Below are 22,590 nucleotides of genomic sequence, written 5' to 3'. Positions count from 1 at the left end.
ACCAGATGCAATATCACTGGCTTTCTACTCAGCTCTGGATCACCTCGAAAAAAGCCACTCTTACACAATGGCTGCTCTTCATAGACTACAGCTCAGTCTTCAATACCATTATTCCCTCAGTGCTGGTCAACAAGCTCCAAACCCTGGGCCTCCGTAATTGGATCCTTGACTTCCTCATCGGAAGACCACAGTCAGTACGAATTGGAAACGACGTCTCCTCCTCACTGACTATCTACACAGGTGCACCTCAAGGATGCGTGTTTAACCCTCTGCTCTATTCACTATACACCCATGATTGTGTGGCCAGGCACAATTCCAATGCTACCTACAAATTTGCTAACGACACCATGGTTGTCGGCAGAATCACAAAGATCAGCTTGTTGAATGGTGTCACACCAACAAACTTGCACTCAACATCAGCAAAATCAAGGAGATGATTGTGGACTTAAGGAGGAAGTCATAAGAACAAGAACCAGCCCTCATCGAGAGCTCAGTAGTGGAGAGGTTAAAAACTTCAAATTCCTGGGTGTCAACATCTCCAGGTATCTGTCCTGGAGCCTCCATGTCATTTGCAATCATAAAGAAGGTTGCCAAAGGCTATACTTTGTGAGGTGTTTGAGGAGATTCAGTAGGTCACTGAAGACTCTCAAAAAGTTCTATAGGTGTACAGTGGAGAGCATTCTCCTGGTTGCATCACTGTCTGGTACAGAGGTGCCAATGCTCAGAACAAACATAAAAACCTCCAGAGGACTGTTAACTCGGCCTGTGATATTGAAGGCACAAGACTTCACTCCATCAAGGACATCTACAAGAGGCAGTGTCTTAAGAAAGCAGCCCTCTTCACTCTGCTACCATCAGGAAAAAGGTACAGGAGCCTAAAGAAGGGCACTCAGTGGCATCAGGACAGCTTCTTCCCTTTCCCGGTGCCATCAGATACCTAAATGATCAATGAACCAAAGACACTGCCTTACTTTGAATTTTCGTACATTATTTTTAATTATTTTTGTAAGGTGCTTGTTCTGTGATGCTGCCATAAAACAATGAATTTCGTGAAGTAAAACAGTAAAAGTAAAATTCCATGACTTGTTCATGACAATAAATTCCGATTCTGATTCTAAAGGTAGGTTGAGAATATCAATAAGAAATGAAGTAATTTTGTCACCATGACAGACAATCTTATTAATGATATTGATTAGAACCATTTCAAAACTGAGGCAGGGCATAAACTGAAAGATTCAGAGAAGTTAAAAGACAAGTTACAGCTGTAGCAAAGTAAGTTGTCAAATTATTCACATTGTTCTAATAACTGCTGCAGCAGTAGATGGCAGTTGGTTAGCAGCTCTGCTGGAGGAGGTTCACCAAAGTAGGGTAACATTTCATTCACTGAAAACAAGATATGCAGAGGTGGATGGATGAATGGTGCTTCCATAATCTGAAGCAACGAGCAGAAACAATATTTTATGACCAGCCTTTTGAGATGATTTTTAAATCTCCCATAATTACAGTCCCTACTGTATATGTTAACAGACTCAGGGATGGCAATCACAGGTGGTCAGGTGGGGTTCTTAAGTTGTTGGTGGTACCCCTCATTGTCTTTTTAAGTGCAGTGGTTTCACTTTTCAGTAAAAGTAGTATTGCAACATGTCATCTGGCATATTGCATAACCATGCTTGTTTATATTGGTAGTTCATATCCCAGTAGCTGCTTTTTATTAATGGAAGAGTATACATGTAAAAAAAAATCCTAAACAAATATTTTGAAGATGGAGACATCCATAATTTTGGCAAGTCCAATTGTTGATCAATTTGTCCTTTTTTACAGCATTCCTTTTCATTCCTATGTTTCTGTTACTCTGGTAATATTGCTGAAGGAGAGGGATATGTGTTTTGAGGAATGAGAAAAAGAACATATTTTCAATTGCTTTTATTGTTTTTGATACAAGTTGTGAGATTATAAAGCCAACACTTATTATTATGTTTGAAATGAAAAGTATCCAAGTGAAAAATTAAAGAATGAATGTTTCCAAAGAGAATCTGATAAAGAAAGAACAAGAGAAAAAAAATTAAAATGTGAAAGTATGGACTTTAGCTCAGTGATAGCATGCTCACTTCTGAGTCAAATGATCATATATTTTCAATCCCCAGACATTCCAAGATATAATCTCAGCTATAGTTCCATAACAAATGAGGGAGCATATAATATTAGAAATAATAGATCTAAAAGGAAGCAGTCAAGAAAATGAATGTAGGGAACATGATGTCTGATTAACCTGCTGCATTTCCAAATAGCATAACACATTTGTGTAGCTTGCTTATTACAATAACTTCAGAACTTAGTCTTGTTGTTGAATAGGTCAGTATCTCAGCACAGACCTAATTTATGAAATTGGCTAACACAAGTTCCGATTGAATGAAGGTTACGACTCACTGTGAAAATGATAGCACTTTACAGAATATAGAAGACAGTGGCCTCGACCATGTGGCTGGAAGCTTTGGTGTAGGAAGTAAAGAAAACCATATGCAGTACACAAAAGGTGCTGGAGAGAAACTCACGCCGTTCATGCTGCATCCATGGAAAGCAAATTCAGCGATTTGGACAAGAGCCCTTCTTCAGGTGTGCTAAAAATGAGGCAGATTCCTGAATAAGAAGGTGGGAGGAAGGGGAGGGGTACAGGCTAGCAGGTGGGAGGTGAATACAAGTTGGAAGAGGAAGAAAATAAAGAGGTTGATGGCAGGAGTGGAGGGAGGGCTGAGAAAAATAGCATAGGAAAGGAAAGGAAAGAGGTGGGTAATTTGAGGAAGGGAGTCGTATGAACTTCACTTTCTGCCAATACCCCCACCCCATCTTTCATTTTAACTCAGGCCTATCACTAAGAGAAAGAGAAACCAAAGAGTCCCTTCAGAAACACTGAGTGTCTGCGGATTTGCCTTCAGTGCTCCCACAGCCGCTGCAGCTGCACAGACTCCTGTAAGCCAAGCTCCAGGTCCAAGCCTCTAATCAAGAACCCTTCTGTGCCTGAGGCCCTTTGGGAGCCCTTCTTGATGCATAGACCCACCCCTCCCCTCCCAGTTTACTAATACAATCTGACATTCATACCAGATCTGGACTATTTGTGATTCTAGACCCACACCAAACTGTCCTTGGAAATGGCCTAGTAAGTGACTCAGTTGTAGGTGACTGATCACTGCATTCACAAGGGGCAATTAAGCATTTGTTTTACATGTGCTGTCTTTTGGTGCATGTGGTCAGTGAATAACTTTAACATCCAGTAATCTTGATAGGGGAACAGAAATTTTTATCAGTTGTGATTCCTCTCTAATTTTACATGCAATGTCCTCCAATATCATGTGGTCAGTCCCATCCACTTTATGGGATACTTGTCACCTTTGCAACTCTTGCTTCATCAAGAGAAAAATTAATGTATTCAAATCTATCAAAATGAAATGCAAGAGTGAATGCAACCCTAAAAAAGCAGAGTACAAATTCTTGGAAGAAGCCTTGTACATGAAATTTATTGTCATAGCAACCATAACGGGTACTACTAAGCAGTCCTTTTCCTGTTCTAAGCTTTTGACAAATAGTCAGATTATGTAGAATATTCCATCAGTTGAAGTGTTAATTCAGATATTAGTGCACTTAGCATGGATGCCAATATGAAGAGGATGATGGGTCGTGTTCATTCTTAAATAATTAAGATGAACTCTTTATTCTTGGTTAAACAAAGTCAGAAATAACTTTTCATGATTGGTGCAGATGTGGGGGGACTTGGACCTTTCTGAAATCCAGCTAGAACAGTGGCCCTAACAAGTGAAAAGTTAGTGATTAGATTATGTATCAAAGACTTACTGACTCGTGGATTATTTTTGGAATGAGTCACTTCCCTTAGAGATAACTCAAAAACTGCTATCCAACAATTAGTAAATGGAAAAATATATCAGTAATGCAATATTTAAATCATTCTTTTTATGAATCAAGATGCCTACCCAAGATAGTCCCATTTGCCTGCCTTCATTCAATGCTCTCTATACCTTTCCTATCTATCTACCTGTGTGAATGTATTTTCAATGTTACATTTGTACCACTTACTCGAGTAACTTTCTCCAATATAACCACCCCCTTTTGTACAGAAACAAAAGATGGCTCTTAGTCCCTTTACAAATCTTTTCCCTCTTCTCTTAAATCTATGTCCTCTAGTTTTAGACTTCCCTAAACTGGGGAAAAGAATAGGACAATTTCACTTATCTCTTCCTCTTGTGATTTTATAAACCTTCATATCTTCAATCTGAGGCGCCTGCAAGCTCACACCAAGACACAAGAGCAACTTGTCCGTGAATTACTCTTTGCAGACGATGCCGCTTTAGTTGCCCATTCAGAGCCAGCTCTCCAGCGCTTGACGTCCTGTTTTGCGGAAACCGACAAAATATTTGGCCTGGAAGTCAGCCTGAAGAAAACTGAGGTCCTCCATCAGCCAGCTCCCCACCATGACCACCAGCCCCCCCACATCTCCATCGGGCACACAAAACTCAAAACGGTCAACCAGTTTACCTACCTCGGCTGCACCATTTCATCGGATGCAAGGATCGACAACGAGATAGACAACAGATTCGTCAAAGCAAATAGCGCCTTTGGAAAACTACACAAAAGAGTCTGGAAAAACAACCACCTGAAGAAACACACAAAGATCAGCGTGTACAGAGCCGTTGTCATACCCACGCTCCTGTTTGGCTCCGAATCATGGGTCCTCTACCAGCATCACCTACGGCTCCTAGAACGCTTCCATCAGCGCTGTCTCCGCTCCATCCTCAACATTCATTGGAATGACTTCATCACCAACATCGAAGTACTCGAGCTGGCAGAGTCCGCAAGCATGGAATCCATGCTGCTGAAGACCCAACTGCGCTGGGTGGGTCACGTCTCCAGAATGGAGGACCATCGCCTTCCCAAGATCGTGTTCTATGGCAAGCTCTCCACTGGCCAGCGAGACAGAGGTGCACCAAAGAAGAGGTACAAGGACTGCTTAAATAAATCTCTTGGTGCCTGCCCCATTGACCACCGCCAGTGGGCTGATATCGCCTCCAACCATGCATCTTGGCGCCTCACAGTTCAGCGGGCAGCAACCTCCTTTGAAGAAGACCGCAGAGCCCACCTCACTGACAAAAGACAAAGGAGGAAAAACCCAACACCCTACCCCAACCCACCAATTTTCCCTTGCAACCGTGCCTGCCTGTCCCGCATCGGACTTGTCAGTCACCAACGAGCCTGCAGCAGACATGGACATACCTCTCCATAAATCTTCGTCCGCGAAGCCAAGCCAAAGGATATGGCCCTCCCCTCAGTTTCCTATGCCTCAGGGAGAAAGTCCCAAACTATCCAGCCTCTCTTTATAATTTCAGACCATCAGATCCGGTAGCATTCTTATGTGTCTTTTCTGCATGCTTTCCAGATTAATATCTTTCCTATAGCAAGGTGACCAGAAATCTACAAAGTACTCCATGTGTCTTGTATAGTAGCAACATGACATCCCTGCTCTTATATTCAATGACCCGATCAAAGGATACCAAACACCTTTTTCACCACCTTGTCTTTCTCTGGTGCCACTTTAAGAGAACTATGTACCTATACTCCCAAGTCTCTGTTATACCACACTTTCCACGCCTCACTATTCATTGTGTAAGCCCTGCCCTGGTTTAACTTGTCTGTATTAAATTCCATCTGTCATTCTTTTGCTCACTTACCCAGTTCATCTAGATCCTGTTGTAATCTTAGATGACCTTTTTCACTGTCCACTATACCACCAATTTTTCGGGTCATGTGCAAACTTTATAACCCTAACTTTATAACTTTCTAAATTGTTAATAGAGATAACAAATAACACATCTCTGAGCCACACCAATCTGAATTACATCTCTCTATAGCACCTTCTGACTCCTACTATCAAGCCAATTTTGTGACTAGGTCACCCTGGATTCCACGTGATTTGATCTTCCAGACAATTAAGGTTCTTATCCATGGCCTTACTAAAGACCATGTGGATCATATCTACTGCCCTACCTTTGTTGATTTTCCTGGTCACCTCTTTGTTAAAATAAAATGCAAATGCGTGAGACACAATTTTTCATGAGCAAAGCCACACGGACTGTCTCTAATCACTCATTTCCTTTCCAAATCCATGTAGATCCTTTCCCTGAGAATCCCCTCCAGTTACCTATCCATGACTTAAATTACATGGCTTGTCCTTGTAGCATTTTTAAAATAAAAGTTCAACATTAGTCATCCTTCAATTTTCTGGTACTAACAATGATACATAAAGCACCTGAAATTTCTTCCCTAGCTTCCCACAGTATACTGGGATGCACTTGATCAGGCCCCAGGGATTGATCTACTTTCAAGTGTTTTAAGAACTCCAGCATCTCCTCTTCTACAATTAGTGTAGTGTTTAGTTTAAAACTCTTACAGCACCAGCGACCTAAGTTCAAATCTGCTGCTGTCTGAAAGGAGTTTGTATTTTTTTATATTCGTTTGGGTTTCCTCGAGACGTTCTGGTTTACTCCCACATTCTGAAGATGTATGGGATGAGTAGGTCAATTGGTCACATGGATGTATTTGGGCATCGTGGGCTCCTGGGCCAGAGGGCCTGTTACTGTGCTGTATCATTGAACTCAGCAGCACTATTTATTCGTTTTAGAAATTTTGCAAAATTTTATTTACAAGTTTACTTATTCAGAATCATGGATAAGTGTGCAGCTGATGGGCAAATGTGAGAGAATAGATCACAAGGAAATAAGTAGGGGAAATAAATCAAATAGGAATGCAAAGAAGGTTTACAAAAATGTTGCCTGGATTGCAGTATCTTGAATACGGAGAAAGATTGAGTAGACTGGGACTTTATTCATTGGAGTGTAAAAGGTTGAGAGGGGATTTGATAGAGCTATTTAAAATTATGAAGGGAGTAGATGTGAATGGAACAAGGGGTCATAAGTTGAGGGTTAGGGGGCATAACTTTAGGAGTAATATAAGAGGATGCTTCTTCACCCAGAGATGGTGGCTGAGTGGAATCATCTTCTGGAAGAGGTAATTGTGGCAGGGTCAGTTCTGTCATTTAAGAGGAGGTTAGATGAGTACATTGGATGTGAGGAGGTTGGAGGGTTATGGCCAAGGGAGTAGGTAGGTGGAACTAGTAGAGTTTCACGTAAATCGGTGCGGACTAGAAGGGCCGATATGGCCTGTTTCCGTACTGTAAATTGTTATATGGTTGTTATATGTTAAATAAATATGCATAATGGTTATAGTCGACTCAATTACAAAGTGCTTGATCTTGTGCAATGTGACAAGCCACTGTGAGACTGGAAAATAAATGGAATGTCAATAGCTGTTATATGATTTCTTTATGCAGAAAGTGTACTTTTAAAATGGACTCTGAAAAGCATGCAAGTTAATTTTGCCTCAAGTCTATAAGATATCTTCTTTAGTGAAAGCTGTATTGTAATGATACTGTCTTTAATTTTCTTAAGCAATAGATTTACACGTAGAAAGGAACCACCAGTTGACATGCAGAAGCTGCTTCGTTTTGGCTATGCTGACGATTGGTTTTCCGAATGCCAGGATGCGAAAAACACCAAAGAGCAAAATATGGGTGGGTACAGTATCAAAATTGATCAGTCGTGTGAAAATATATTTCCATAATTAGGAACTTCATAGTGGATGTGCAAGAACTGTCATATTCTATGCTTTCAGAAGTGGGGTGGGGAGGGGTTTAATGAAAGCTGGAGAACTCAATATTAATGTCATCAGGTGGGAGGTTGCCCAGTCAGAAGATGAAGTGTTGTTCCTCCAATTTGTAGGTAGTTTCAGTCTGGCAGTGTATGAGACCATGGACAGACATGTCAGCAAGGGAATGGGATGGGATATTGAAAGGGGTGGCCACTAGGAGATCCATGCTATTGCAGCCAACAGAGCTGAGGTGGTCAACAAAGCGATCTCCAAGTCTGTGCCCAGTCTCTCCAATGTAGAGGAGACCACAGCAAGAGCACCGGATGCAGTAGATGACCCCTGCAAATTCACAAGTGAAATGTTGCTTCACTTTCAAGGACTGTTTGGGGCCCCGAATGGTGGTGAGGGAGTAGGTGTGGGCGCCGGTGGAGCATCTTCTGTGGTCACAGGGGTAGCTACCAAGGGGACGATTGGTGGGAAGGGAGGAGTGGACGAGGGAGTTAAGAAGGGAGCGGTCCCTGTGGAAAGCAGAGAGGGGAGAAGAGGGGACTATGTGTCTAGTAGTTGGATCACATCGTAGGTGGTGGAATTGGTGGAGGAGGATGTGTTGGATCTGTAGGTTGGTAAGTGAGGACAAGAGGAATCTTGTCCATGTTGTGCGTGGGAACAGAGGGGCTCCAGGGCAAATGTGTGGGTAATGGAGGATATGCGGGTGAGCATCGAGTTGATGGTGGTAGAGGGAAAGCCACATTGTTTAAAGAAGGAAGACATCTCGTGATCTGATATGGAAGTCCTCATCCTGACTGCAGATGCGACAGAGACGGAAGAATTGAGAGAATGGAATGGAATCCTTGCAGGGGACGGGATGTGAAAAGGTGTAGTCGAGGTAGCTGTGGGAGTTGGTGGATTTGTAGAAGATTTCTGTTGAGAATTTGTCTGCCAAGATGGAGATAGAAAGATTGAGGAAAGGGAGAGTGTTGCTATAGATGGACCAAGTGAATTTGAGGTCAGGGTGGATATTAGCAGCAAAGTGGATGAAGTCAACGAGTTCATCATGGGTGCATGAGGGCAGCACCAAAGTAATTGTCAATGTAACGGAGGAAGACTTGAGGGGCCTTGCCTGTGTAGGTTTGTAGCATGGATTGCTCCACGTAGCAAACAAAAAGGCAGACATAGCTGAAGTAACACAGTTTGAAATTAATCTGGCTTCAATACTCCCAAGAGGAGAATCTCAGCTGATGTTTCAAGAACCTCTCCTGGAGATGAAGGTGTAACCATTTCTCTTTGCATTTCCAGTAGAGTTGCAATGAGAAGCTGAGGAAACTTTCTCAAATTCTAAAGACAAATTCTTTCCCCTACTACATGTATTTTCATTTTCAAGCATTAAAAAAATTGCATAAATATTAAACATAATGTGCAATATTTGAGCAGCAAACTATATTCTTCCTAATCTCTGGATCTGTTTTTTTTAAAAAGAGCATTTGGTTGCTGTGAAAGAAGACGTTTTGCTTGAGGGAAATCATCCCACATATCAAGGGAAAAGGATGACTGGGATCAGAGCATGTGGGAAGAACAAAGCTATTCCAGAAAGTGAATCCTTCTTCAAAATCTTTGGCGAACACAGGCAAGCTATATCGTAAAACCCAAAAACTTTACAATTGAAAAGATGTGCTTTTTCTGGCTTTCAAATCTCATCAATGTAAATTTGTTGTAACAAAATTTAAGAAATTTGAAAAATATTTTCTCCATTTATTTTGTCAGATCTTTAACATTAATGTTACTAAATATTACTAACATGAGATTAATTCTTGATGACTAACTAACTAGTTTAAACACACAAAAGTGCTGGAGAAACTCAGCATTTACAGGAAGTAAGAGATAACCAACATTTCAGACCTGAGCCCTTTGTCAAGCAAAGTATGCACATGCTTATTTTTGTGACAGCGCTCCAATTATACAGTTGCAAATGTGGTTAAAGCCAGCTTTGTCATTTATTTTTAAGTATAAGTACAGACAAATGGAGCGAATGATCTGACTGCCATAGTTGATTAATTAGCAGTTGATGTAAAACAAGAGTTATGAATAGCAATATTGGAACCCTGTAACTGGGTGTACTTTATGAGTGTACAAAGGGACATATGAACATAAGGCTAGATTTTGCAGTAAATAACTTGGTTTTTGCAACTACACTTCTACGTTGGTTCCACGTGAATTTCAGTAGACGAGCATAAAATGGGGGCATATCCAAACCATTTACAATGCAGGATTCACTACTACAATTTGTATTTGTCAGATCTGGTCCATTAATGTAAGCAGACAAGGTCTGCTGCATGGAATTAAGGTAAGGTTTAGTACTTCTAGATTTTGCTGTAATTAGTTAAGTTTATTTCAATGTTTTTAGGTTCTCAGTTCTTTGAAAATTTACATATTTTAATTGTTTTTTAATTTTTTAATTGCCTTAAATGTTTTTAAATTATTTAATTTTTAATGGATTTGAAGTAGTTTTAATGATTTTGACATATTGCTAAGTCCAAAACTGTGCCACAGCCACTTCTCGAAATGTTGCTTTGCTCTTTGGTGGGCTGGGCTTGCACTGCTCTCCCATGCTCGTGATTCACAAAGACGGCTTGCTGCTTTATTGACTTCACTGAAGATATGACTGCTTTCACCAAGAAGATCCCTACTAAAAATGGAAACAAAATGTTCAGATGAAGTCTAGATGTTACCTTTCAGCATGGGAAAGTGACTGATGGCAAATTCTCAGCTATTATTTCCAAACTTAGTGGCACATTTAATGCTAAGAAGTGAAGTTGTTTTCATTTACATAGACCATGCATAGGAAGTGACTACTTCTTCCTGTGCTGGATCCACGTCCTACGGGTTGGATGCTGGTATTGGCATCTACTGTGTCAGCCTTCTACGGGAGGTTGTTGCTTTGTCTTAAGGATTTGCTCCAAATCACCAGCCGTGTCATGTCTTCCAGCATAATTTAGGTCAAAGAGAACCTGGCCTTCGAGATTCAACACTGAATTTGATTATTGCTGACCAGCCTAACTGGCATTAGCCACTCTAGGTGTTTAAGTACAATTTGCATTGATTTGTCACTACATGCCAACTTCTCCATCTTTCTCATTTTCTGATGTATCCTTCTGCAGTATCTCAAAGGTATGGGGGTAGATATTCAACCTTAATGTCAATCCAAAAAGATGGAAATTACTTGCATATCTTGGTAAAAAGCCCTTCATTGTGTCCAGTGTGTTGACTTCTGCAGAGTTTTGTAGGTGTCCCAGTTTCCATGCTGGGAAATTTCTCTGCTCAGCCTGTATCACTTTAAACCTTGCACAAGCATGTCAGCCCTATTCAAATGATTAGGAGACATTACCCCAGGAGAAAAATAAGTGGCTATGCATTTATTATTTTTATATTTCAATTTTTTTTAGTATGTGGATGCCATTATAAATACTTTTATTTTAAAAAGGGTTATTTTATTTGTTTGATCCAAATGTTCCTGTGTGTATTTGAATGTCCAAATCATTCATAAACATTCAACAAGCCCCCCAATCAGAATGACAACTTTAATAGACTGTGAACCAGACAATGAAACCTCTCTACTGTCTAAATATTTTCATAGTCCAGCCAACTGCAAGTATTAGACAGTCCCTATGCTATGCTGGGCTATGTAAAAGTATTGGGAGCTGGGATGTGGCTGAAAGCTGTGCTTTGGGTCAGGCTAAAGCAAACAATGCAGCCAAGAAGCAAACAGTCAGCAATCTGGGGACAATGAAAGATAATGCCATTCGAAGACTATATCATTTTGAATTCAGCATTTAAATATTTCAAAATGCATGTTGGTCTCATTATCAATTCCAAATGAACCAGTCATTTGCTTCAGCAGTCATAAAAATTCATGATTTAATGTCAAGGCACAGATTCAGAGCATGATCTAGTGTTGTGCCACGGGCAAGATCCCGTCTTTAAGAACAGGAGATGGTGTAGAGGAAGTTCACCAGGTTGATTCTAGAGGTCAGGGAGTTAGCCTATGTGGAGTTGAGTCACTTGGGAATATACTCATTGGAATTCAGAAAAATGAGAGGAGATATTATAGAAACATATAAAATTATGAAATGATAATATCGATGCAGGAAAGTTGCTTCCACTGGGTGATGGGACTAGAATATTCATGGAAATCTCACTTGCTTAGTTGTTCATACTTGCATTATGCATTTTAAAGTGTGATGAGATTTCCCATTGCTACAAAACCTCAGCTGGATCTGTTGGTAATTTCTGTTCCATTAAATGCATTCAACCTCAATTGAAATTTCCATGTAATTAATTTTATGCAAATTCAAAAATTACAATTACAATTCTAATTTGTTGATATTAACCAGATAAATTCAAGAAACAATGAAATTGTTCAATTTTTTAATTAGAAAAAAAATTACCTAGCATTTATTTTATCAGCATTCAATCCCATTTAACCTCAAACACCACCTTCCATCAGACTCACCCCAGGTAAAAATTAATCTAGTAGATAATGAGCATAAAAATGCAAAAAGAAGAAAAAGCAAATTAACAATCCCATATAATTATCTATCACAAGTACAATCAATAGCTTCGAACTCCTGAAAAAACTTCCATTCAGTGACTGATGCTCGAGTTTATTGCCTCCCTAAACTAGGAAGTGTTCCCAATCAGATTTGTCCCACAATGTCTCTTTATGGTCACTGAGTCCTCTTCGCATTGATAAGTGGCTTTCGAATATTAATAGAAGTATGATACGACAAAATTGCTGGCAATTCAAAACTAGCAGATCAATCTAATTGAAAGCAATTTCTTCACATTACAATTACATTTAACAGCAATTGATGCAAGAGCTGTTTGCATTGAATGAATGTGCCCGAGGATCACTAGGAATTAGCAACATCTATAATTGGCAGTGTTATGCGCCAATAGTCAGCTCAACACAAGAAAAGCAATTTGGCAGCATTTGCCCCCACCTCAGCAGTAATCTTCAGACAAATTGTGGGGTAGGTAATGATTTTAGCTTGCGTAAGAGATGTAGTTAATCATCAGGTCTTTGCTCCTGAGAGAGATTCATCAAAATATATTGAAAGGTTTTAAACTTGCAGGGGGTAGTGATGAAGCAAGCCCACAGTGGCAAGTTCTGTTAAATTTTTCATAAAACAGTATAGCACAGGAGCATGTGTCCATGCTGAACATGAGATGCTCAAGTTAAAGTAAAACTCTACTGCTTTCATATGATATACATCCCTCTACTCCCTGAATATTTGGATGTCTATCTAGAAGCCTCTTAATACCATTAGAAGCAGCATAATCCAGGCACCTATCACCTACCACTGTGTGGAAAAAATAATTGCCCTGCATATCGCCTTCAAATTCTTCCTCCCCACCTCCAATCCGGCCCCCCAATCTTGTGTCCTGTAGGATGTGATAAGTCTGGGATTCTAGCATAAAGACTGACTATCTTCTCTATCTATGCCTCTCATAATTTTATAAACTTCCATCAGGTCACCCCTCAGCCTCCAAAGCAACAAAGAAAACAACCCCAGTTTGTTTCACCTCTCCCTATACCTTGTACCCTCTATTCAAAGCAGCGTGCTTTGAAAATCTCCACATCTCTCCTGTAAAGGGGTGATTAGAATTGCACTCCTGGTGCAGCCTGGCCTATGTTTTATAAAGCATGACTTCCTTAATTTTATACTCAATACCCTGCCCAAAGATGTCAAGTATACCATATGCCTTCTTATCCACTTTATCTGTTTGCGTAGCCACTTTCAAGGATCTATGAATTTTAAACCCCATGTCTCTCTACACAAAAATGATTTTAAGAATCCTGCCATTAACTTTATAGGTTCCCCTTACATTTGATCTCCCCACTTGTCTGGATTAAACTCCATCTGCCATTTCTCTGTCGTAACTGTAACTAATTGATATGTATTCTTTGGTAGCCCTCGACACTAACCATAGCTCCACCAATCTTGGTGTCATCTAAACACTTACTCAACTACACACCTTCTTTTTCATCCAAGTCATTACATATATCAAAAATAACAGAAGTTCTATCACTGATCCCTGCAGAAGACTACTGCTCACAGCTCTCAACAAGAAAAAGACCTTTTCACCACTTTAAAGCAGAGGTTCATATGTTCTTGATTAGTAAGGATGTCAAAGGTTCCTGAGGAAAGGCAAAAGAATGGGGTTGAAAGAAAAAAGTCTGAGCCATTATTTGAATGGCAAAGCATATTTAATGGGGTGTATGGCTTAATCCTGCTAAGTCTTATGGTCATTACCTTCTGTCTTCTCTGAGCCAGCCAGTTCTGAATCCAAACTATCAAATTATATGGATCCCATGAATCTGTAACTTCTGGATCAGCCTACCATGAAGAACCATGTTAAATGCTTTATTAAACTCCATGTAGACAACATCCACTGCCCTGCCCTCATCAAACATCTTTGTCACCTCCACAAAAAAACTCAAACTCCGACATTGCCTTCCCCTCACAAAGCTATGCTGACTGGGTTTTCCAAATGTGCGCACGTAATATCCCCAAGTAGCCTTTCCAATAGTTTCCCTGCCACTGATGCAAGGCTCACCAACCTAACCATTACTGGATTATCCTTATTTTCCTTAACATTAGCCACTCTCCAGTCCTTTAGGACCTATTGCTGATGAAGATAAAAAGATCTTTGTCAAAACTACTAACTTGCCTCTTCCAATAACCTAGGGTCCCATCAGGCCCTGGGAATTTTTTAAAATCCTAATGCCCATGAAAAGACAGCACCTTCTCTTTCACGATATCAAAATGCCCAAACACACTATGCTACCTCTCATTATTCACCATGCCCTTCTCCTTGGTGAATGCTATTGCAAAATGCTCATTTAGTATGTCACCTGTCTTTGAGTAATCCTTCCCTTCCCTAGTTGTCCTCTTATATTTCATGAAAATATAAAATGCCTTGTATTCTCTTAAATCCTTGTCAATTATATTAAGTCCCCATTTAGCATTCTTAATGCTCTGCTTGAACTCTTTCCTGCAGTCCTTACATTCCTCCAGACCCTGTCTAATTTTAGCTTCCTAAATCCTGCATATGTTTACCTTTCTTTTAGACTCATGACTTCTCTCATTATCCTTGCATCCTGTCCTTCTTTGTTACTAGAACATACCAGTCCGAGACTATAATTAGTTGGTCCTTGAACAACAACCACTTGTCATTTGTGAACATGCCTCATAACAGTTGTTCCCAATTAATTCTCCCTGGATCTTGCATAAAAATGTCATTATTCGTCCTTGCCCAATTTAGTATATTCCCATGAGGACTAGGCTCATTCATTATTCATAATTATCTCAAATCTTTAGACATGGTATTTTCCAATACCATGTCTGGTATGGCCCCCTTCACAGATTGGACTATTTATCTACTGCATCAAGAAATCCTCCTGGATGCACTTAACAAATTCTGTCCCATCTAAACCTCTGGCAGAGAGGAGGCAGACCTAGAGTGTGATTGGTTCTTTGTAACGAGCTAATAAAAGGAGAGTAGATGTAGCAGAATGGCCATTTTGAAGGAGCTGTTTGGGAGTGGCCGTGCTGTCATTTATCATTTTTTTTAACAACAAAAATTGACAGATTTACATTCAAAGATTTTGGAGAGAATGTTTGGCTTTCTCTAGTTGAATCCCACAAAAAACAAGCACAAATAATACATGCCCACATTAACACAACCCTTGTTTTAATTCCAGGGTAAAATGTTAGCATTGATCCCTTTACATCAGAGGAGTTAAAAATGAAACTAATCATTTAGAATTTGTCCTGTTATTTGTGTATGGGATATACTTATGTCTTAATTAAACTTAGCTGGTTTTAAGGTTCAAATATTCAGGCTATCATACAGGACATTGTCAGAGCCACATTGTTATGTGAGGTGAATTGAAGTGGGTTTACACTTCTCAAGTCTACTGTGAAAGGGTTATTGTACTGGTCTTTCTTCTTTGCCAACAACATTGAACACAATGAATCTGTAGGTTGAAGGTAAAGAATGGCCTGCTCTCTTTGGCCTACAGATGACAATAAATAGCATGATATCGCTAATGCAGATTTCATCTTGACTTATTGTGGCAAAAAAAAGCATTCAAGATGGATTTGCTGATACAATAAGCTTGCGATGGGTAAAGTAAAGAGAGCCTAAAATGGAAGCAGGAAACTGTCATATGACCATTCACGATGAAGCGACTACTTTCCATTATAGTCGCCTTGAGGATATCAGAAAATTTATTGTCTATGACTCGTTCAAACAAATTTGTACTAAAGTTGAGTTGAGTTTTCCAAGGTTTATTAAATGATATTAAACATTGTTAATGTTATTATCAGTTGTTATTATGTGTTACAAGCCATTAAAACTTTGTTAGATGGTCAATAGAAATTGTCAGAACTTCTCCGATCTGTCCATTTCACAGAACAAAAGAACTGAACTAACACATGTAATCTCTCTAACATGGTCAAGAATCCAGCTGTAACCTTGGATCTAAGATGTTACTAGGGGACAGCATCAAAACTAAAAAGCCACAGCAGGTCTGCTTGCAAATTTGCAATCCATTTTAACCCTTAAAATACTGGCCCCTAATTATTATGTTTAAAAAAATAATTAACATTACAAAGAAAAAAAAATCAAACATAGGTTAAATTTTAAAATAAAATAAAATATAATTATCAAAGCTTTTGCCTCTTGTAAAAGAGTAATTTTGGTAATTTGTCTGTTCAGAAAGCTAGTTTTAGTCTTGATCCGAACTTGACGTACAAGTCCTCCTTTGTCCTGGATGGTTTCAACAATCTTCCCCATCAACCAGGAATTTCGAGGTGCTGAATTGTCCATGATGATCATGACATCCCTGGGCATGAAATTGTGCCTGTCTTAGACCATTTCCGTTGCTCTTGCAACAATGGAAGATGTTCTTTAACCCAGTGATTCTCAACCTTTTTCTTTCCACTTTCATACCACTTTAAGTATTCCCTATGCCATTGGTGCTCTGTGATTAGTAAGGGATTGCTTAAGGTGGTATGTGGGTGGAAAGAAAAAGTTTGAAAACCACTGTTTTAATCATACCTAATTGACTTGTTATGTGCATGGATTCATAACTCCAAAGGAAATGGGTCAATGATAATTTTTCTCAAGCAAAATATTTCAGTAACAGTTGGGTCTAGAGCAGGGATTATCAACCTTCCCTTCCCAATCACATACTGCCTTAAGCAGTCCCTTACTAACCACAGAGCACTTATAGCATAGGAAATACTTAAAGTGGTATGTGAGTGGAAAGAAAAAGGTTGAGAACCACTGCTTTAACCCATCTTTTCCAGAACAAATCTGATATAAATTGCACCTACTTCCACCTGTGGCATGCATAAGTCTTTCTACTGAAACTGCCCCGGTGGCAACAAAGGCTTAAGAAGCAAAAGGTAATTTGGGATAAGTGCTTCAAGATCATTTGGATCTGTAGAAGTCTTAATGATTGCATAGCTTCAACTTCACATAGACCCTCATAAAGGTTTTTATCCTTTCGCACTGATCTAATCAATCTTTCCCATATACCTCCATAGAGAGCCAGAAGGGGATGGAAGATCCAATTGATTCCTCTCTGGAGTAGTTCAACATGAATCTAATCCTGATTTTAGTCCAAAAGTACTTTTTTCAATTTATTTTAAGCCCCCACAAAGTTACTACCATTGTCAGATCATAGTTCTTTTACCTGACCATGCTTGGCAATAAAACACCACAGGGCATTAATGAAAGAGTCTGTGTCAAGTGATAATGCCACTTCAATGTGAATTGCTCTTATGGCTAAACATGTGAAAATAACATTATAGTATTTCATGACACTCCTTCCACATTTTACTCCAAAGGGTCCAAAATAATCAACTCCAACATATGTAAATGGAAGTTTATCAGGAGAGAATCTGTCCAGGGGCAAAGCTACCATCTGTATTGAGAGTATTCTGAGTAATTGCATCACAGGCTGGTTTGGAGACTGTACCATCTCAGACCGTAAGAGTCTGCAGAGGATACTGAGGTCAGCGAAGAAGATTATTGGAGCCTCTCTTCCTACCATGACGAATATCTACAACATATGATGCATGCGGAGGGCAAATAACATTGTGAAGGACTTTTCACGGCCCTCTTGTAAACTTTTTTCCCTTCTGCCATCTGGAAGGAAGTACCATAGGATTCAGGCCCATGTGTCCAGATTGTGCAACAATATTTTCCCCCAAGTCATCAGGCTCCTCAATTCCTAAAACATACTTGCACTAGTACATCATGGATTTTTATTGTATTTTAATATTTAACTCTTATTTGCTCTATGATTTGCTCTATGATCCTGGAGAAACACTATCTCGCCCTTACATTAGCAGTTATGGTATGAATGGCAATTAAAGATGACTTGACTCTTCCTTTGGCAAAAGCAAATTATCTCTTTCTCAGCATTAACCAATTCTTCAACTGTGAGACCACCATTTTCTTGAGTCTCAAGATTTCCTGTCTCTTTTTGTGTTAGATCCAATTGAAATTGAGCAGAAACATTGCTTGTTTATTTTTCCTTTCTGCTACAATTCAAAAGCAGTCTTTTAAGTCTGAACATCTATGCAGTTTCCTTTTTCAAACAATTCCAGAATGAGAAATAATGGATTAAGCAGGTAACTGTATCCATTTGTTCAGACATTATCTGAACAGCATTTGCAGTCTTACTCCTGATTTCAGGGTCTCCTGGTACAATTTCTTTTAATTTATCAGGATTTTGAGGCCACTCCTTCTGATGCTATAGAATAAATGGAGGCCTGGACACTCACATTTCTTTCTCTATAAAAGACTTGACTGTCAAACTCCGGGATGCCAGATATGCAAGATTGTTAACTGCGTTAACATATCTCCACTGTATTGGAAGTGAGACTTTATCAATTTCAGTGATTCTGTTAGTCGTGAAAGTTTGAAACCTTGTGGTTTTATTATTGATGTATTTAAGCACAGAGGTGCTATCAGTCCAAAATATGGAGACTGTTAGTTCCATCTGCAACTCTCTTTTCAACATTCTGCTTGCTATCTTAGTAGCCGTCAACTCCATTCAAGGGATAGTAACTGGTTTCAATGGAGCCATTCTGGACTTTTCCACTGCAGATCCACAATGTATCTGATCCTGGTTCTCATGCAATAATAAGTAACAGTTCCATAATTCTCTTCACATGCATCAGCAAAATTATCCAATTGAGCAGATGTCACATTTCAAAATTTGTGGGTTTGAAGTATCTGTCAATCTTGAAGTCTTCCATCTTACGAAGATCCTGAATCCAACACATCCATTCTTGCACAATGGATTGTTATCTCATCATCCCAACCAATCCTTTTCCTGCATAAGTCTTGCAGGATCTTCTTGGCATTCAGGTGCCAATATTCCTAGAGGATCATATATCGAACTGACTGTTGATAGAATCCCCCTTCTTGTGAGAGGTCAGTCAATTCAAAATAATTTTGAACTGAAAAATGTCACACTGAACACACCATTGTACAACTAACCCCCTCTCTACAGGAAAGTTGTCATGGTTTAGGCCCATATTTTTCATTTTCTTTGCCCTTTCTCTTTCAGGTATGACAGCCAATACATGACGACTCACTTATCCATTTGGTAAAAAGAAAGCCTCCCTTGAAACAGATCGCTCACAACTCACGAGATTCCCCCACGGGTTCTGAAGGAGGTGATTTTACAGATTGTGGAAGCATTGGAATTTATTTTCCAGAAATCAAGAGTCTCTTGCATGGTTCTGGAGGATTGGAAGGTTGCAAATGTAGTTCCGCTGTTTAAGAAAGGAGGAAGGCAGAAAAAAGAAAATTATAGGCCTATTAGTCTAACGTCGGCAGTTGGAAAGTCATTGGAGTCGATCCTCAAGCACAAGGTTATGAAATACCTCGAAGTGCATGACATGATAGGTCCAAGCTAGCATGGTTTCATGAAGGGATGATCCTGCCTAAACAACCAATTGGAATTTTTTGAGGAAAACTCAAGTATGATGGACAAGGGAGAGGTTGTGGATGTTGAGTATTTGGATTTTCAAAAGGCCTTCTAGAAGGTGTCGCATAAGAAGCTGCTTAATAAGATGAGAGCCCATGGAATTACAGGAAAGATATTAGATTGGGTGGAGTATTGGCTGATTGGCAGAAAGCAAAGGGTGGGAATAAAGTGATTCTGTTCTGGTTGGTTGCCGGTTACTAGTGGTGTTCCGCAAGGGTCTGTGTTGGGGCCGATGAAACTTGCCCCATCAGGGTTCTCCAGATGATAACTTCTTTCTTTCAGGCCACCACAGAGTTCCTTTCTGTTCCACTTATTCCAAGAGAAACATCAGACAGATGGCACTTCCAGCTATCTGCCCCTCTGGAGTTTCCTGTTTCAGTTCCAACAAGCTTCCTGGCTTGCACTGTTCAGCTCTCTCTCTCTCTCTCTTCTGAGGTACCAACTGCCAAAAAGCTATGTGACTCTCACTTGCAAGACCCCTGGCCTTCTCCAGCAAATAATAGGAGTTAGTCTTCTGCTCCCATCTGTTGTTTTTGGTAAACAAAACCCAGGATTGAGCTTTCTGTGCACTCTGTCAAACTCCTTGCAAAGAGCTTTCAACAGCCAGAGTGTCTCCTGTTTATTGCTTTAATGGTGTCATTTCAATTACCACCTACTTGTGAAATGTGCATAGCATTCTCCATAATTTCTGTAAAGTTACTGAATATAAATTCTTCAGTATTTCAAATAAGATCTGTTTTAAAGTGTGTATATGTATGTAACTTACTCTAATTTTACCAGTTTATCTCCTAAGAACATCTACAAATATTCCATCACATTATTTAAATATTTCCACAAATCTAAAATTATAAACTTCTAAAAATCATTTGCAAAATGTGATAATACAGTAAAACATTATCATTTTATTGTAAATATTTATTTTAAAAATCAGTCTATAATTACAATTGAAAGTAATGAATTTGTCAGTATTTGCAGAGCCTGGTTACCCAATTGAAGCTTATGGGGACCCAACTATATTCATTGGGTTTGGATGCAGATGTGCCATGCAAAGAAAGGGGTTGGTAGGCAGTGTAAGTCTTTGAGAGAAGATGGTTGGGGTCAGGGAGAGAAACATTGCTTGGGTCAGGTAGGGTCCAGAAAAAAAAATCACTAGTTCTTGGGCATGTGTTGTATCTGGACCAGCCTCTCTTGGTTTTGAACCCAAGCTGAGCCACAGATCAATCTCTAAGTACTTGAACAAAACTAGCAGTTGTAATTACAAGACTTCTGTGTTGGTCTCTTTCATCAAATTAATTTCAATTTCTCTTTGTCATCCTTTTTCTGAGGTAATTGTGCCTTGTAAATTGGCTCAATTCTATCATCCAGGTGCCACTATAATCCTACATCAATAAAATCAATGACATTTCGGATCCTCCACCAGGAACTGGATATGTGAGAATTTTCCACAGCATTACTGCTAGCAAATATCAGCAAGTCCATTCCCCATCATGGGAGCCCATGTAGGACAAGCAAAGAGATTCAGGTCCAAATCCTTTTAGGAATGTTCAGGATTTCTTCAAAATAGCATACTTCCCAAACTTTCTGGCATTTAAACAGAATAAATGTGAGAAGTTTATCTCTGAACAACCAATATTTAAGAATTGTATCCAGATACTGGGAGAAAAGAGACAGAATGGGCACAATTTGGCAAATTCCTGCTTTGTTTATGTTTTGTTGATGCACCCGCTCAAGTTGGTTTTGTGCAAATTTCCTTTATGAAACTTGCACAGAATTTGCTGTGAGCTGGGCACTCAAAATCCAGCACTAAAAGCAGCTTGATGGGACCATCACAAACTTAAGATGGTTGACTCCTTTAGGACCTACTGCCAGGCAAAGTTTTTCAAGATAAGTAAGCCAACACAAGGAATAACCCATTTGATCTTGTCTTCAGCAGGGTATCTGTTTCTGTGGCACATTTATCTTTCTATAAGAGCAGTGATACAAATGGCCACTACTTACTCCTTAAAAATAAAATTGTCTAAATACAAATGCCACTGCCATCATGTTGTGTTACATTAATGTTGCATGTTTGTTTAATGTGTGCAATGCAATCTGCCAAATATTCTCAGGTAATTTCCTATCTAATTATTATTTATGGTTGAGTCTGGTTAGCCATCGACTCAAAAGGATTTCAATAAAAATCTTGATCCACCCCACCTTTTTAAATGTGAATTCAGGAAAGGTCTGGCAATTTAGAATTCAGCACTGAAAACTGCAGAATTATCTGGATTTCACTTCAATCTGTAACCTCTTTATTCAGCATTTTCCTGAGCCTGACAATACCATCAAGTCAGGAAGCAGACAAACCATGGGTTAGTGCGAAGTACACATCAAGAGCAGCATCATGCTTTCCTAAAAATTGATGGCAATCTAACAAAACAGCCCAGACAACAAAGGGGACAAAAAGCAGGAAGAGGAGTTAGGTGCTCCCATAACACATTGATGAAATCAAACCTCTGCAGTTCTGCCACATAAATGCCATAGACAATTGAACAGCTAAAGAGTAATGTTGTACCATCTTAAATTTATATAAATATGTTCACAAGGTGTCTGTCACACCTTCAAGAATGTGCTGTTATATGTGGTCAACAAAAAAACATAAATTAGCCAACTATTCATCCTGTTATTTTGGGGAAGGCAGGGAAAGAAGAAGAAGCAGAATTACATCCAGGCTCAAAAAGGGTATGTGAACTAAATATGAAGCTCGGTTTGCTAAAACATTATTTAAGGTAAGCAATTATTCTTGATGCTCAGTTTTATAACATTTT

At 39.4% G+C, this 22,590-nt stretch overlaps 1 protein-coding gene across 6 annotated transcripts in view; it reads left to right on the top strand.

Moving 5' to 3' along the window:
• Positions 1-22,590, top strand: part of c4h7orf57 (chromosome 4 C7orf57 homolog) — an 84,094-nt gene that overhangs the window by 60,974 nt on the left and 530 nt on the right. For all 6 annotated transcript variants that reach the window (XM_069935486.1, XM_069935485.1, XM_069935488.1 and 3 more), the window contains 2 exons: positions 7,512-7,633; positions 9,187-9,334. In XM_069935486.1, the coding sequence (XP_069791587.1) occupies positions 7,512-7,633; positions 9,187-9,334 (270 nt within the window). The remainder of the gene's footprint in view (positions 1-7,511; positions 7,634-9,186; positions 9,335-22,590) is intronic.

The sequence above is a fragment of the Narcine bancroftii genome, chromosome 4, assembly GCF_036971445.1.
Source record: "Narcine bancroftii isolate sNarBan1 chromosome 4, sNarBan1.hap1, whole genome shotgun sequence".
Classification (NCBI taxonomy): Eukaryota; Metazoa; Chordata; class Chondrichthyes; order Torpediniformes; family Narcinidae; genus Narcine; species Narcine bancroftii.
This window is presented reverse-complemented; position numbering and strand designations above follow the sequence as displayed.